This window comes from Mesoplodon bidens (genome assembly GCF_964165515.1).
Source record: "Mesoplodon bidens genome assembly, chromosome: X".
Taxonomy (NCBI): Eukaryota; Metazoa; Chordata; class Mammalia; order Artiodactyla; family Ziphiidae; genus Mesoplodon; species Mesoplodon bidens.
The window spans coordinates 97,500,872-97,517,017 of NC_138163.1; the positions used below are offsets into that span (position 1 = coordinate 97,500,872).

The 16,146-nt window shown below is 53.2% G+C and overlaps 1 protein-coding gene across 2 annotated transcripts; it reads right to left on the reverse strand.

Annotated features, from left to right (window-relative positions):
• Nucleotides 1-4,077: 4,077 nt before the first annotated feature.
• Nucleotides 4,078-12,895, reverse strand: GATA1 (GATA binding protein 1). 2 transcript variants are annotated; one of them, XM_081221501.1, is made up of 6 exons: nucleotides 12,708-12,895; nucleotides 6,981-7,219; nucleotides 6,097-6,474; nucleotides 5,832-5,977; nucleotides 5,173-5,298; nucleotides 4,078-4,731 (listed from the first exon to the last, which is right to left on the reverse strand). In XM_081221501.1, exons 2-6 carry the CDS (start codon nucleotides 7,198-7,200, stop codon nucleotides 4,363-4,365), a joined length of 1,239 nt encoding a protein of 412 aa, XP_081077627.1. In that variant the 5' UTR covers nucleotides 7,201-7,219; nucleotides 12,708-12,895; the 3' UTR covers nucleotides 4,078-4,362. The 2 variants fall into 2 exon arrangements, with proteins under 2 accessions (XP_081077627.1, XP_081077628.1); XM_081221502.1 differs by lacking the exon at nucleotides 12,708-12,895 and having other exon boundaries at nucleotides 6,981-7,259.
• Nucleotides 12,896-16,146: the final 3,251 nt, after the last annotated feature.

Here is a 16,146-nt window from a genome sequence, read left to right on the forward strand (position 1 = left end):
TCTACTGCCTAGGGGTGTCAGCACCCCTGACCACCCTCTCGTTAAAGGGTCAACTAACTGTATTTAACTATATTGGGTAAAGTAAAATATATCATTAAAATTAACTTCACCTGGTTTTTTTTTTTTGCTTTTTAATGCAGCTACATGAAAATTTTAAATTACACATGTGACTCAAATTGTATTTCTTTAGGACAGCACTGCTATAGAGAATTCTCTTTAAAGTATCAGCACAGGGGTTCTTGTGTAGTTGTAGGGGTTTCTCTATAGGGTCAAGTTAGTGTCTCTTGTCTTGGGTCAGGAGAATGATTCTATTATCTGGTAAGGCAGGTTTGTAGAAAAACATGAAGGTTGGAGACATTGTAGAGTGAGAGGGAAGAATGTGAAGGCATTTTTTTCTCGTGCAGATTAAGATTAGCTGTTCCTTTAGAGGCCAGAAGGGTGGTTTTCTGTAGAGGGTCAGGCCAGAGGATCACAACATACTCAGGCCAGGTATTTCTGCATGGGATCAGAGCTAGGTTCCCAGAGACGCAGATCAGGTGATCCTATTAGGGGTTAGGCCTGGGGTTCTTGTACAGGCTCGGGACAGGTGATCATGGTGATTCAGATTCTGGATTGTTTAACAAGGTCAGAGCAGAGGTTTCTATGCAGTACAGGTGTTTTAATTTTTTTTTTTTTTTTTTTTTTTGCAATACGCGGGCCTCTCACTGTTGTGGCCTCTCCCGTTGCGGAGCACAGGCTCCGGACGCGCAGGCTTAGCAGCCATGGCTCACGGGCCCAGCCACTCCGCGGCGTGTGGGATCTTCCCTGACCTGGGCACGAACCCGTGTCCCCTGCATCGGCAGGTGGACTCTCAACCACTGCCCGACCAGGGAAGCCCCAGGTGTTTTTATACTGGTTCATTTCTTGGATGTCTCTCAAGTCAGAGGTTCCTGTTGAGGGTGAGAGCGGGGTTTTCTGTACCAGCTCAGGACACAAGTTCCTACTGGGACTCAGAGGGTGGTCCCACGCAGGGTCAGGACAGAGATCCTGTGCAGAGGTAGGACACTGTCACCTTCAGAGATTCAGGTTAGTGTTTCTACTGTTGGCTCAGGACAGTAGCTCCTATGCAGGGCGAGTGTGGGGCTTCTGGGACAAGCCCAGGGCAGGGGCTGTCATAGAGAGTCACAGGGCTTCCTGTGCAGGGTCAGGAGAGTATTTCCAGAGGGGAAGGTTAGGAGTTCCTGTAAAGGATCAGGTAAGAGTTTCCTATAAATGAGTCAAGTTAAGGATTTCTGTTGAGAGTCAGGAAAAGGTTTTCTGCAGAGAGTCTGGTCAGAAGTTCCAGTACAGTTGTATTCACGGCTTCCTGTAGAGGGTCAGGGCCATGGAGCTAACACAGGATGAGGATAAGAAGCCCTGTACAGTGTCTGGGAAGGAAGTCCTGTGCCAGGTGAGGCCATAGGTGCCTGTATCGGATGAGATATGGGCTTAAAGTAGAGGGTCAGGACAGGCGTCCCTGACACAGGGTCAGGAAAGGGTTTTCTGTGTAAGTTCAAGACAGAGGTTCATGTTAAGAGTTAGACCATGGGTTCCTGCGTACTCTACGGGGTGGATCACAAGATCAGGATTGTTGTGCAGAGTGAAGTCTTCGGGAGTCATCAACCGTGGAGGCAAGGGCTTCTACACTCAGTCTAGATTTTCTACACTCACTAGATTTTCTTGTGAGCGAAGTATTTTAAAAATGCTACCTGGGCTTCCCTGGTGGCGTAGTGGTTGAGCGTCCGCCTGCCGATGCGGGGGATGCGGGTTCGTGCCCCGGCCCGGGAAGATCCCATATGCCGTGGAGCAGCTGGATCCGTGAGCCATGGCCGCTGAGCCTGCGCATCCGGAGCCTGTGCTCCGCAACGGGAGAGGCCACAACAGTGAGAGGCCCGCGTATCGCAAAAAAAAAAAAAAAAAAAAATGCTACCTGGAGGGCACGGCTCCAGTACAGTGTGAGGACAGAGGTGTCCTGTCCAAGGTCAAGACAGGATTCCTATAAAGAGATTGAGACTTGGGGAAAGGGTCAGGACAGGCATTTCTGTTAGGGATGGTACAGGGACTTCCTTACAGTGTGAGCTCAGAGATTCCTAACCAGAGTAAGGCAGAGGTTCCTGTGCCATATGGGAGGACTGGGGTTACTCCTGTGCAAGGTGAGGGCTGCTGTTCCTGTCCAGACTCAGGATGGGTTTCCTGTTGATAATTAGAGAAAGGGTTCCCTTAGAGTTCTAGAACCAGATTCCTGTACCAGGCTAGTGTACCTGTTCTTATAGGGAGTGAGGACTGGGGTTCCTGAACAAGGCGGGGCCAGGCACATTTCCACACAGGTTCTGAGAGGGGTTTCTTTTTCTTAAATATTTATTTATTATATTTGGTTGCACCGGGTCTTAGTTGTGGCAGGTGGGCTCCTTAGTTGCGGCATGCAGGCTCTTTAGTTGTGACATGAGAACTCTTAGTTGCAGCATGCATGTGGGATCTAGTTCCCTGACCAGGGATCGAACCCGGGCCCCCTGCATTGATAGCGTGAAGTCTTAGCCACTGGACCACCAGGGAAGTGCCCTGAGAGGGGTTTCTGTTCAAGACGAAGACAGGGGCTCCTCCAGGGTAAGAGGGCTGGGGTTCCATGGGGCAGCCAGGCAGGAGGCTTTTACAGGGCCAGGGCATGCTCCTGTAAGGAACGTGGACTACTGTGATTCTCGAGTGGGCTAGTGTGGTGACTTGCTGAAGGGGTGCTGTTCTGTTGAGGACATCTGCTCACGCATACTGTGTTCAGGATGTGCGGGCCCACAGTCCCCACCTCTGGGGCTTCAGGGGGGAGAAGCTGTAAAGAGAAGCAGCCCAGTTAAGTGTGAGCAAGGCTCACTTTGGTAGGGGAGGGTCGCCCATCTAAAATCCACTCCTTAAACTCAGCATGGTCAGGGCAAGTTCTGAGCCTCAGTTTTTCATTAGTAAAAAGAGCATGAGTGTACTTTCCTCAGTCTTTTTTTTTTTTTCAGGTATTCATGAACTAAAGCAACTGAAGCCTCTCAGCCATTGCCGACCCACAGTGAGCACTCAGTTAAAGACGCTGCTTGCTGTTAGGAGCCGTTGGGAAGCCTGAGCCACGGAGCCTGGCTAACCCTGTGCCATCAGCTGTGTGGCCTCGGGCGAGCCACTTAACCTGTCTGGCTTAGGACGTCACCTGACTGGGTGACTGTTTCTGTGTAAGCGTTTGTTAAATGGAAGTACAGATTCCACTCTGGGGGGAGCAGTTCACCCAGGTGAGTAGGCGCGTTGGGGAGGGAGATGGTACTGTGGGGAGCTCCCCGACCTCCAGGGTCTAAATATCACCCCCAGAGGCTATTTTGTCCTCCTAATCTACCCCTCTTGTTCTCTACCATTTCCCACAGGGCTGCAGGCTGAGCTGGGCTGAAAGAGATAAGAGATGAGTGACAGGAAGGCCCATGGACAACCTCATGGTCCCATACTGGCCTTCTGACCTTCTTGACAGCTACCATTCCTGCCCCACCCTTCCTCCCTTTCCTGTCCTCAGCATGTCTAATGTCCCTTGGAGGAGGGTCCTAGCTTACACCGACTGAAACTATACATGTTGACACTTCCATAAATATGTGTACACAGGGCTGCTCCCATTGTCAGCCACTTAGAGACACTGACACGGCCCACGCCACGCAATATGCTCACACACACACACACACACACACACACACAGACTTGCACACTGTTATGCCTCACACACTGTCACACAGTAGTTCTTGTTCAACTTTCCAAAATGTGTATGGATCCACTTCTGTGCCCAGTGCATATGCTGTCTCAAAGGTCACCCCGAGTGGTGCACAACCCCACGTGTTTCCTCAGCACACACTGTTGCGGGCACACCTCCACGTCCGCTCACACAGTCACCCGTGCCCGGCCTCTTACAGGCATTTGGAGTCACGCACATCGTCTCATACAGCCTCATCCCCACTGCCCGCTGCACACCAGCTCTCACCATGACATGTGGCTGCATGTGCTATTTCATACAACCTGGACGCCGTCACACGCGGTGTCACATATTCTGTTACAACTGTGAAGCGTCGTGTGCCATCTCACATGGTCACACACGGCAGCCACACACTGTCATCAAAGAATCACGGACACTGATACACAACACCCCCACCACTGTTCTTTATTTGGTCCCACACAGACTCACACGTTCAATTTCAGGACTCTGGTGGTTTTATTTTACAAAAGCTTTGAACGTCCACACCAAGGCTTGTCTGGGGCCCAGAGGGTTGGGTTGGACAGACATCTGGCTACAAGAGGGGAGGGACACCAACCCCTGCCCTGAGGCCATGCTCTGTGCCCTCATGAGCTGAGTGGGGCCACCACAGTGGTGGTGGTGGTGGGAGGCATGGGGCCTGTGGGGAAGGAGCCTGTGGGTGAGCCCAACAGGGGCCCTGGGAAAGGCATGAGGTGGCTAACAGGCCCTGACAGCACCACGGGGCCCAGGCCTTGGTAGAGGTGGGCAGTACCAGGTGGGCCCAATGTCAAGCCTGAGGCCACCTCCCCACAATTCCCACTACTGCCCCCAGCCACCACCATGAAGCTGCCAGCTGGCCCTTCAGCTGCTCCTGTACCTCCTAGACTCGATCCCCGTTTCTTTTTTCCTTTTCCAGATGCCTTGCGGTTTCGAGTCTGGATACCATCCTTCCGCATGGTCAGTGGTCGGTTCACCTGCCAAGAGGGAGGTGTTTCCCAACTCCACATCTTGCCTCTATGTCTCCTCCAGGGATGCTCTCTCCACCCCACTTCTTAAGAATAGGGAATTGGTTCAAGGACTAGGGAGTGCGCCCCTGGTGTGGCACAGGTATCGTCCTCAAGAATCCCGAGGTTGTGAGGCCCTGAGCTTGGGAAAGCCTTTCAGGCTAATGGGAGCTGCCCCTGGTCTAGGACGGGGGAGTGGAAGTTAGCTGATGGCCAAGGGAGGAGGAGGGAGGAGGGAGCAGGAGGAAGAAAGGAGATGAAGGAGTGGAGGAGGGCGGGGTGGGGAAGATGGAGTGGGGATGGAGGAAGAGGGAGGAGAATAACAAACGGAGAAGGGAAGGGAGAAGGAAGGAACAGAGAACGAAGGGAAGTGGGAGGAGAGGAGGGAGGCTCCGAGGGGCCCCAGGGCACCTGGTGTAGCTTGTAGTAGAGGCCGCAGGCATTGCACACAGGGTCGCCACTGGCGTTTCTCCGCCACAGTGTGGTGGTGGTTGTCTGGCAGTTGGTGCACTGGGTACCTGCCCGTTTGCTGACAATCTGGGGGAGAGAGAATGTGAGGATGAACACACTGGTGGGTGGAGGACTAAAAGAGGTGAGGGTCAGGTTAAGGCAGGGTTTCCGACAGGGCGAGGGCTGGGGGTTCTGTGTGGGTGAGGACAGGACTTCCTGGCCGGGATAGGGGTTTTGGGTATTATATGGGTGAATACGCCAGTAGTACCCAACTTTGGCCATCCACTGGAATCACTTGGGGAGTTAGAAACAGTCCTGATGCCCAGGCAGCATCCCAGACCAATTAAATCAACACATGTGGGGAGGGCCCCAGGCCCTAGTGGTTTCAAAGTGCCCCAAGGTGATCCCAGTGTGAAGCCGAGGATGAAAACTGTGGTGCAGGGAGAAGATGGGGTTCCTGCTTGCAGACTGTGAGGATAGGTTGAGGATAGGCGGTCCCGTACAAAGCTGGCTTCCTTTGTGGATGGGGAAGGGGTGGGGGATGTGGGTTCTTGCAGAACGTGAGGACTGGGATCCCTGCACAGGGTTAGCACAGCGGTGGAGGCAGGCCTGGGTCTTACCAGGCGCTTCTTGGGCCGGATGAGGGGCCTGTTCTGCCCGTTCATCTTGTGATAGAGACCACAGGCGTTGCACAGGTAATGGCCCGTCCTGTCCCGCCGCCAGAGCGGGGTGGCCGTTGCTCCGCAGTTCACACACTCTCTGGCCTCTGGTGGGGTAGACAGAGGGGAAGAGGGAGCCAGGCTCAGTCCAGCTTCGCCCTGGACCACCCCCCCACCCCCCACCCCCGCCAACCTCCACCTCCCAGTCCCTTTTAGAGAACCTCACCACAGGGGGTTAGGGGCAGAGTTCCACGAAGCTTGGGGGAGGAATAGGCTGCTGGATTGAGGGGGCTCCCAGTGGGAGAAAAGAAGGTACTGGAAAAGTCAGGGCCCCCATAGGCACTGCTGGGGACTGGAATTGATGAAGGCAGTGCAGGCCCCAGTGTCAAGAGGTCTGGACTCAGCCGCTCTGTCTTTAAGGTCTCCAGGAAGCTGCCGCCGCCTTTCCCATCCAGATCTTCTGGGGCCTGGGGAGGGGAGTCCTCGCGGGTGGGGCACGCAGTCGAGGCAGGGTAGAGCCCGGTCTTGCCATAGGCCCAGCCAGCATATGGTGAGCTCCCTGGGATGCCTTCCATACAGTTGAGCAGTGGGTACACCTGAAAGACTATTGGGGGGTATGGAAAAGGAGGAGGAAAGAAGAAGCGCAATCAGTCTAAAGTCATCTTGCTTTCAGGGTCTAATGATGCCCAAGAGCCCCAACATGGTGGCCAAGTTTCCAACCTTTCTACAGGTGACCAGAATAGCTACTGGCCATTGGGTGACTCCTGGGTCCTGAGCCCCACTGGTCACTCTGGCAACTGAAATAACCTCCAGCCATTTCCAAGTGGGCTTTGAGGATGACTTGTTGGGATTTGGAGCCCATAGGTCAGTTGGCAACTCGGGCCACCACCTACTTCCAACATTGCTTCCCAGTATGGCTATCCCAAGATGGCAGGCTGGGGAGCATTGGCATTCCCAGGTCTGGACTTAACTAGGGGTCAGCACAGCCACATGAAGGCTTCCGGCCATTTTCAGGATGACTTCTTAGTAGGATTCTGCCTTAGCTAAGGGTCTCCATGGCAACCCCAATAACACAGAGCCAGTGCCAAGACAGCTACCCAAAGAAGTTACCTGGGGAGTGTCTGTAGGCCTCAGCATCCCTGTAGTAGGCCAGTGCAGCAGCTGCAGCCGTGGCGGTGCTGGGGGTGGTGGAGGAGGCTGCTGTATCCAAGCCCTCAGGCCCAGAGGGGAAGAAGACCCCCGATTCTGGTGGTGAGGACACCAAGGCAGGGTCCATAAACTGGGGCAGGGGTTCGGAGGTCCCCAGGGCCCCGAGGCCAGGGAACTCCATGGGGCCTCTGGGGTTTGACCTGTGAGCACAGGAGGGGTCCTCAGACACAGAAGCCCTCTTCTCCCCTCTCCACCCCTTCTTCCCTCCTTTCTCCCTCTTCCCACTCCATCCCCTCAATCCTCTTATCCCCCCTTTCCATCTCCCTAGTACTCTCCTCTTGCCTCCTCTCCCCCTCCTCTTCCTCTCTCCCCTCCCTCATCTCTCCCTTATCTTCCACTCCATCCTCTCACTCCCCATCCTGCTCCTTTCCGCTTCTTCCTCATTTATCTTTCCTCTCCTCCTCTCCCTCTTCCGCACCCTCCTCTTCCTCCTCTTCCCTTTCTTCTCCTCCCTCCCCCTTCTCTTCCTCCTCCCTCCTCTCAGCTGCCCTTCTTTCTCCTCCTCTTCCCCTTCTTCCTTCTCTTTCTACTCCTGCCTCCCTCCCTCTTCTCTCTTCTTCCCCTCTTCCTCTCCCCCTCCTCCTCTTCTCCCTGGTCCCCCTTCTCTCCCTCCATCTCTTCCTCCTCCACCTCCCCTTTGCTCAGCCACCTCCCCCCTTACCCTTCCTATATCTGCTCCACTCCTCTCTCCTTCTCCTCCCTTTCCCTCCCCTCCTGTCTTCTGTCTTCATCCTTCTCCTCTCCCTCCCCTTCTGCTCATCTCTTTCTCCCTCTCATTTTCTCCTCTCCTCCTCCTCCTCCGCCTCCTCTTCTCCCTCTGCCCCCACACTTTCTCCCCTCTGCCTCTAAAAGAATCGAGGTGGGGTGGGCTGGGGTGTGGAACCAGAGTCCCTTGAACTCCTTGGTCACCCCCCTGGACCTTGGGGTTCACCCTCCTGTGCTCCCCAACTTCATCCCTATCTGTTGCATCTTGCCTTCTGACTTTCTCAGAAACCCCATGGTTTCCGGCTTGACTCTCCCCTCCCCCACCTCCGTTGGGTCTGCAGAGGGAGGGCCCCTCAGTTCCTCCCTGCTCCATGGGGGGGTCAGTACCCCCACTGCTTATCTCTGCCATCCCCGCCCAACTTTTGAAATCACCCCAAGGCCACTGGCTTCCTCTAAGGAGGGGGACAGGTGGGAGGTGTTCCCTCCCCATACCCTGTCCCCTGGGGAGGTCTGCCATAGTTCTGCTTTCAAGTTCCTTCAGTCCCCGCCATCCTCAGGCCTCAGTTTCCCTATCTGCCAGATAGGAGGTGGTGACAGGGCTCGAGCTAAGACTTAGGAGAAGGCAGCTTGGTCTCTCTGCCCCTTTGCCTCTGTCCTTCCCTGTGTGTATCTCTGTCTCCCTGTGTCTCTTTTTCCCTGGCCATGTTTCTTCTCAAGTCTGGCTCTCTGTATTTCCCTCCCATTTTTCTATGCTACCATGATACATCTTGCTCTCTCTTTCTGTGCTTTTATAAATGTCTAATGTTTTTCCCCCTCCCTTTCTCTGTCCCCCCATGTCTCTGATTGTTTCTCTCCTTCTTTATCTCTTTGTTTCTCTATCTCTTTCTTTGCTCTCTGTGTCTTTTTCTGTTTCTCTTTTTCCCTCTCCATTCATCTCTCTGAATGTACATCTCTCCCACTCTGTTTCTTTCTGCTTGTTTGCCTCTTCCTTAGTCTCTCTCTCTGGGTCCTCTGGCCTTATTTCCATGTCTGTCTGACTATTCACGTACCCATGAACACACCCTCCTGCACAGAGCCCCAGATGAAGAGGCAAGAAACCTACCCCTGCCCCCGACTTGCCCAGTGAATCTGAAGGCTCCCTGTCTCCCTGTCTGTAGGGTGGAGTGATGAATATAGAGAAGACCATCTTCCCCTGCTTATGTGACCCACTGTATAGACAGGCTACGAGTTCGGCCAGGGGTTAGGGGTTGTGCTGAGCTAGAGATGGGCCTGTCAGTGTGCCCACCACCAACCTCCTCTAGGGTCCAGGGCACCTGCTGTCTCTCCCAAGGGAGAGTGTCTTGCCTCCTCCTCATCCATCTCTTTCCTCTCTGTCTCGCCATGATTCTATCTGTCTCTCTCTCTGAGTTCCTGTCTTGCTCTCCTTTTCTGTTCCTGGGTCTCCCCCTCTTTCTTGTCTCTCTGTCTCTCTTACTCTTTCTTTGAGTCTCTGTTTTTTCTTCTTTCTCTTCATGTCTCTGTCTTTTGCTTCTTTTCTCTCTCCATCTCTCTTTGTTCTTTCCTCCCTTCTCTCTGTCTCTGTTTGTCTCTTGCTCTTTTTGTCTCTATCACCACCCTTCCTTTATCCCCTCATTCCCACCTCACCACCACCCCCAATCTCCCTCCAGCCCCACTGCCCCCCATCCCTGCACCTTGTACCTTGGTGGGTCCAGGACTGCCCACCCCTCCCATGGCAGGGGCCCAGCCCCCCCACCCCCAGTTATCACTCTCTGGACAGAGATAAAGTTTATCTCGAGGCTGGGGGATATGAAAGCTCCTTATCAGCTGCCCCACTAGAGTAAGTGCTGCCCCAACGGGCAGCAGGCAGCAGGCCGGCACCCTCAACTCTCCCTCCGCCCAGCCCCTCACCCCAGGTAACGTCCCTCTCCCAGCCCTCAAGGGAGGGTCCCTCGGGACTGAAGGGAGCGGAGCTGGGATATGGGGTTAGATGACTCTTGGGAGAGTTTGAGGTGGAGTTTGAGGATTAGGTATGGGGGTGAGGAATCAGAAGTTTGGAGAACAGCTATGGAGTTTGGGGTAAGCAGATATGGGTTTGAGGAGCAGAGAAGGGTCTGCTTGAAAGGTCCCATTTTGGGATCAGAAATAAGTTGGGAAAGCAGAGACAGGGTTGGGGATCGGAGCCAAAGTTTGAGAGAGAGAAAGTTGAGAAGTTGGAAATGTAGTTTAGGGGTCGGGGTGGATTCCAAGAGTCATGGAAAAGTCTGAGGGTCCAAGGATTTTGCTGGAGCGGAGGTGGAGTTTGGACAGGCAGTCAGAAATGTGTCTGAGGATTAGAGATGGCTTATGGGAGCACAGGAGGAGTTTGAGAACAGAGATAGAATTGGAGTACAGAAAGATCTGGGGCCAGAGAGGACACCGGGGGGGGGACACAAAAATATTTGGGGGCTAAGGTGGGGTTTAGGGAAGGCAGGCATGAGGATTCATGTGACAGAACAGATTTTGGGGGGGGTAGACTTGGTGTTTGGAGTGACAGAGGGTTGGGGCAGAGATGGTTTTAGGGGATCAGAGAGGAGTCACAGGGAACAAATATGGGGTTTGAGAGGTGGAGATGGGGGTAAGAGCATGAAGCTAGGGTTTGGCAGGCCAGAGAGGTTTGGGGGGTCAGAGAGAGGATTAGGGGCAGAGACAAGGATGTTGTGGAGTAGACAAGGGCTTGGGGAGCAGAAATAGGTATGGGGGGACAAGAGTGAACCTTTGTGGAGAATTCAGAGACAGAGAGAAGTTTGGGCAAGTGAAAGTCAGATTTGGGGCAGAGGTAGGATTTGGCAGGATGAAAGCATGTTTCAGGGGGCAGAGGTGGGGTATGGTGGGCAGAGTTAAGGGATCAGGGGAGCATAGATATCTTGGAAGGAGTGGATGGGAGGCAGGGCAGAGAGAGGTGGGGTTTGGGCAGTAGATTTGGGGTACAGATGGGGGTTGGAAATACAGAGGTGGTCTGGAGGAGCTGTCAGGGGATTCAGGGGTGGTAGACACTTTGGGGACCAGTGGTGGGTTGGGGAGCCTAGAGCAAGCTGGGGGAATAGCCTTGAAGTAAGGGGCAGCGGGCCCAGGCTTTGCCTTGCTGGGGGCTCTTGAAGGGCTGAGACTGACCTGGGCTGGTTGGTGCGGAGGGTTCAGCTGCTTTGGGGATGTGGCGAGCTCAGTGTGATCCCAGGGGGTGTCCTGGCTGGCCTTGGCCTTTGAGGCTCCCTTCCTCCTTCCCTCCCTCCCTCCCCTCTCCCTCCTCCCTCCTCCCCAGGGAGTGGCTGGTTCCCCAGTGGGTGGGGCGGGCCAGGGGAGGGGGCGGGCCCCCCTCCTGGTGGGGCACCTCTTGGGCAGTGGGGGCCTTCCTCCACCCCACCTGCCCACCTCGTGGATTCTTGGACCCTGTTTGACTTGGGCTTCTGTGGATTTCAGTGTCCAGCCAAACAAAATGGGCTGAAGCCAAGATAAAATGAAAATAGCAGATGTGGTTTCATGACCCCTCTGGGCTTTTCAGTGAGTGTTTGTAAAGCCCCTACTGTGTGCTTAGCCAGGTGTGGGCTGGGCCCTTATGTATGTGTCTTCCTGGCCAAAGGGAGAGGAGGTATGTGACTGTACCCATTTTGCAGGTGACAACAATGAGGCTCAAAGAGGTTTGGTGGGAATTTGAATCAAGGTGTCCGTGGGACATCTTCAGGACCCAGGCCCACCCTGGGGACCAGGCCAGGACTGGCGGGAGGCAGAGGCACATTCACTCAGCGCCCCACTTGGGGCTTACGCCAGCTCCGGCCTGCCCTGGGGCAGCAGATAAGTCTTATCAGATGGAGGCCAGTGTGGCTGTTGGCTCCGCGGTGGTAACAGGCTGTCTTGGGATGGGGGGCGGGGCTCGGTGGGGGACACCCAGGGACAGCGGCCTCAACTCCTTGCCCTCAACTTCTTGCCCGCCATGCGGCTTTGGAGGCGGGAAACAGGTGGGACTTGGGGCTGATTCCTCTGTGGGCCCTTGAGTAGGATAGGGTGGGGGAAGGGAAGGAGGATTGAAGGGATAGAGAAGGGAGAGGGGCAGAGAGACAGAGAGATGGGAATGGGGAGATGCAGATAAACAGAGAGAAAGAGACCTAGAGCTGGGAGGAGACAGAGGGCACAGAAAGGAATGAGAGACAGAGGGGTGAGAGATGCACAGAGAGAGCCGGAGACAGTTAAGGACAGATAGAAAGAGGGGCAAAGAGAGTGGGACGCAGGTAGAGATGGACAGAAGGGGAAAGATAAAGCCTGAAAGTGACAGAGGCCAAGGATACAGGTGGAGAAACTGAGAAGGGAGAAAAAGATGATGTAGAGAGGGGGACAGAGACAGAGATTCAGAAACAGAGAGTCTGAGAGGAAGTCCATGAGACCCCAGGTAGCAGCCTGGGGTATGCCCTGGGCAGGTGGTGCCAGGGTGGGGTGGGAGGGGGTGTGGATTGATGTGGACCCATGTGGCCTGTGGCTCTGCCCTCAACTTGCTGAGAGGGACCTCCAGAGAGTCACTGGGCCCCTGTGCCTCAGTCCCCACCTTCTTGCCCTGTCCTACCTCCCCCAAATAGTAACAACGGTGACAAGACCAGTGTCTCATTGCTGACACAGACCTGTGCCTGGCCTGTTCTGGGCACTTTCCCCATGTAAAATCATTGAACACACATGTATGCAGTAGGTGTCTAACTTGGGTCCCTGTAGGACAGTGGGTAAGACTAACCAGTCAATGGCCCTGGGACTCCATGGGACAGGGAGCTCCCCTGACCACCCATTCTGTAGATGAGGAGACTGAGACCCACCAAGGGCAGAGGGCAAGGATGGAGCCCTGGGTCAGTAGGGTCTGCTCACTCACTGGCCCACCCCACAGGGAGTTTACCATCCTCATCTTACCTCTCTGGGCCTCAGTGTCCTCATATGCAAAATGGGAGACTTGAGAAGGAAAGAGAGCAAGGCCATTTATTGAGCTCCTGCTCTGTGCCCCACTCTGTGCCAAGCCCTCGTCAGTAAGAACAAGGACAAAGACTCCTCTGACTCAAGTGGCGATAGTTTCAGGACATCCACTGTGGAGCCAGTCCACCCTCATTTATAGGCTGCCCTTATCACCGACTGGCGTGTGGCCTTGGGTGAGTTACTGTCCCCTCTGGACCTCAGTTCCTCATCTGAAGAGATGGGGTAATAATAGCGGCTACTCCATAGGGTGATTAGGGTGACTGAATGAGATTTAATCCATTAAGTAATTTTAACTCATTTGATTCTGAAATCTCAATAAATATTAAGTATTCTTATTTATTGAGTACCTACTGTATACGAAGGATAGTATTTGGCCCTTTTTTATCAGCACTACTACTAATTCTAGTACTAATGCTGATAATATGCTGACACCAATACCAGTACTAATTCTAATTACTACTATTCTAATATTGATATGAGCACTAATGCTAATTTTCATAGTGACAGTAATAATAATACCAACTGTAATCTAACACGAGTACTTTATGAATATTAATACTAATTCAAAACTAATAATTATTCATTTTAATTCTATCAACAACTGTAATGGTAATAATAATAATAATTCTGATACTAATACTTTTCCTAGCATTAATATAATAACAACAGCAGCATTATTTTGCCCTGCCACCCCAGGCACTGTGCTAAATGTTCTCCATGCATGATTTTATCCTATTCTCACCAGGTCCTTGTGGTATAAGTGCATATAATTGCCCCCATCTTCTAGACTGGGAGTAGGTGCAGAGAAATGATGTTCATCTAAGGCCCTTGTCTCAGCTCTAACTGATTTGCTACATGATTCCTGGGGAGGCCACCCTCTGAGCCTTAGTTTCTTTGCCTGGAAAATGGGTATAATCATAGAATCCACCTCAAATGTTGTTGAAAGGCCACTCATCACAGGGCCTGCCTGCACGCCATAAATGGTGAGCTCTGTAGTGGTAACTCTCCTCATTGTTACTGTTACTAGGAATAGCGGTTGCAATGTTGGGATGAGGTAGGGAAAGCTGCCCCCCCCTTGGGAAGGGCAGGCTGGAGGCATGTCTCAGACAAGGGTTTGGCTGCTGGACCTACAGTCCATTTCTTCATAACTGGAGCAGAGGAAGGGCTCAGGAAGGGAAGTAAAGGGTGGGGAGTGGGGGCCTCAGGGCTCTGCCTCCATCAAGGGCCAAAACCCTGTGGCTCTGAGGCCAGGCCTCACCCCATTCCCTCCCCCATCCCTGTGGAGGGGGCATAGGCCCAGAAGCCTGTGGCGGCAGTTCAGCCAGCAGGGAGGCAGCTGGGAGTGGGCAGATAAGGGAATCGGCAGGGCCAGGCCAGGCTTTGGGGGAGACCGACGAGGGTGGGGGCAGGGGTGGGGGTGGGTGTTTGGGCCAAGCATCCTTTCCATCAGGCCTCCATTTGAGACTCAGCCCCAACAGCCTTTCTTCCCCTCTCTTCCCGGAAGCCTTCCCTGACTTGTTCCCTCCCTCCTGACATCTTCTGGGGCTCCAGAGCTTGGTCCAAGCCCATGGCATTTGGACTATTCTTGTCTAAATCCTACTTGGTCATGGTGTATAATCCTTTTATATGTTGCTGAATTCTATTTACTAGTATTTTGTTGAAGATTTTTATATCTATATTCAAAAGAGATATTGGTCTATAGTTGTCTTTTCTAATTATGTCTTTGGTTTTGGTATGAAGTAATGATGGCCTCATAAGTTCATTTCCTTTTATTGCCAAGTAATAGTCCATGGAATCGATATACTATAGTTTAGTTAACTGTTCATCTGCTGAGGGACATCTGGGTTGTTTTCAGTCTTTTTCTTACTACAGCAAACCTGTAACTTACAAACTCATATGTCTCTCTCTGTACACACACACGTGGAAGAGTTTTTTCCTGGGGCAGGGGATACCAGTCTATCCACCCATCCACCTACCCAACCATCTATCCATCCACCCATCCACCTACCCAACCATCTATCCATCCACCCATCCACCTACCCAACCATCTATCCATCCACCCATCCACCGACCCATTCATTTATCCACCTATTTGCTGCCCTTCCTCCCTTCTTTCCTCCCTTCCATTCTTTCCTTCCTTCCTTCCATAAATCATCTATCTCTAGGCACATAACATCTGGGCCCAAGGCAAGCTGTTTTGTAAAAATAGGCAAGAAACCTGCTACAGCTTTTGGCAAAGCCTTTCGTGTGCTGAAACTCACATCCTTAACCATCCTCTATTCCCAACATTTTGGGGGCTCCCTGGGAGTTTACTCATAGGGCATGGCTGAACTACCACCTGGAGACTGTTTAGAGACCAGAGTCCACAGGACTAGGGGCTCCCTCACGTCCAGGAGATCCTCATATGTACTCCTTCATCCATCTCTTATTTGCTCGGGGACCGTACTCTCCCTTTTCCTCTTTTCCGGCCTCATTTGCTGGTTCCTCCTCTTGTTTCAGAACTCTAAATGTCCCTGGGCCTCTTCTCTAGTTGACATTTTCTCTCTTGGCAAACTCATCCAGTCTCTGTCTTCAGAGTATCTCCAGAATCTAACCTTTTTTTTTTGCGGTACGCAGGCCTCTCACTGTTGTGGCCTCTCCCGTCACGGAGCACAGGCTCCGGACACGCAGGCCCAGGGGCCACAGCTCACGGGCCCAGCCGCTCTGCGGCATGTGGGATCCTCCCAGACTGGGGCACGAACCCGTGTCCCCTGCATTGGCAGGCAGACTCCCAACCACTGCGCCACCAGGGAAGCCCCTAACCATTTTTTTTTATCACCTCCCCTGCCAGCACCAGCATCACTCACCTGGACCACTGCAATGGCCTCCTCCTCAGGGTCCCCCAGCTTCCACCCTCAACCCTACAGTCTATTTTCCTCATAGCAGCCAGAGGAAGCCTGTTAAATCCTAAGTCAGATCATGGCCCTTCTCTGCTCAAGACCCTCCTGCGGCTCCCCTGTCATTCAGAGTAAAAGCCAGAGTTCTCTCCATGGCCCGTGAGGCCCCACGCGATCTGTGCCTCCACCTCTCCCACCTCACCTCCTGCCGCTCCCCCTCACTCCCTCTGCTCCACTGCACGGCTTCCTCCTCGCTGTTACTCACACATATTAGCCACGGCCCCTTCATGCCTCAGGGCCTTTGTACTGGCTGTACTCTCTGCCTGGTATGCTCTTCCTCCAGCTATTGGCGCGGCTCCCTCCCTCATCTCTTCAGGTCTGTGCTCAAATGTCTCCTTAGTGAGGTTTCCCCTGACCATCCCGTTACACACTGGAAACTGCCCCAGTGATTTTTATCTGTGTCACCACTTTTCCATATTTTCTTTTTCTCCAAAGCACTTATC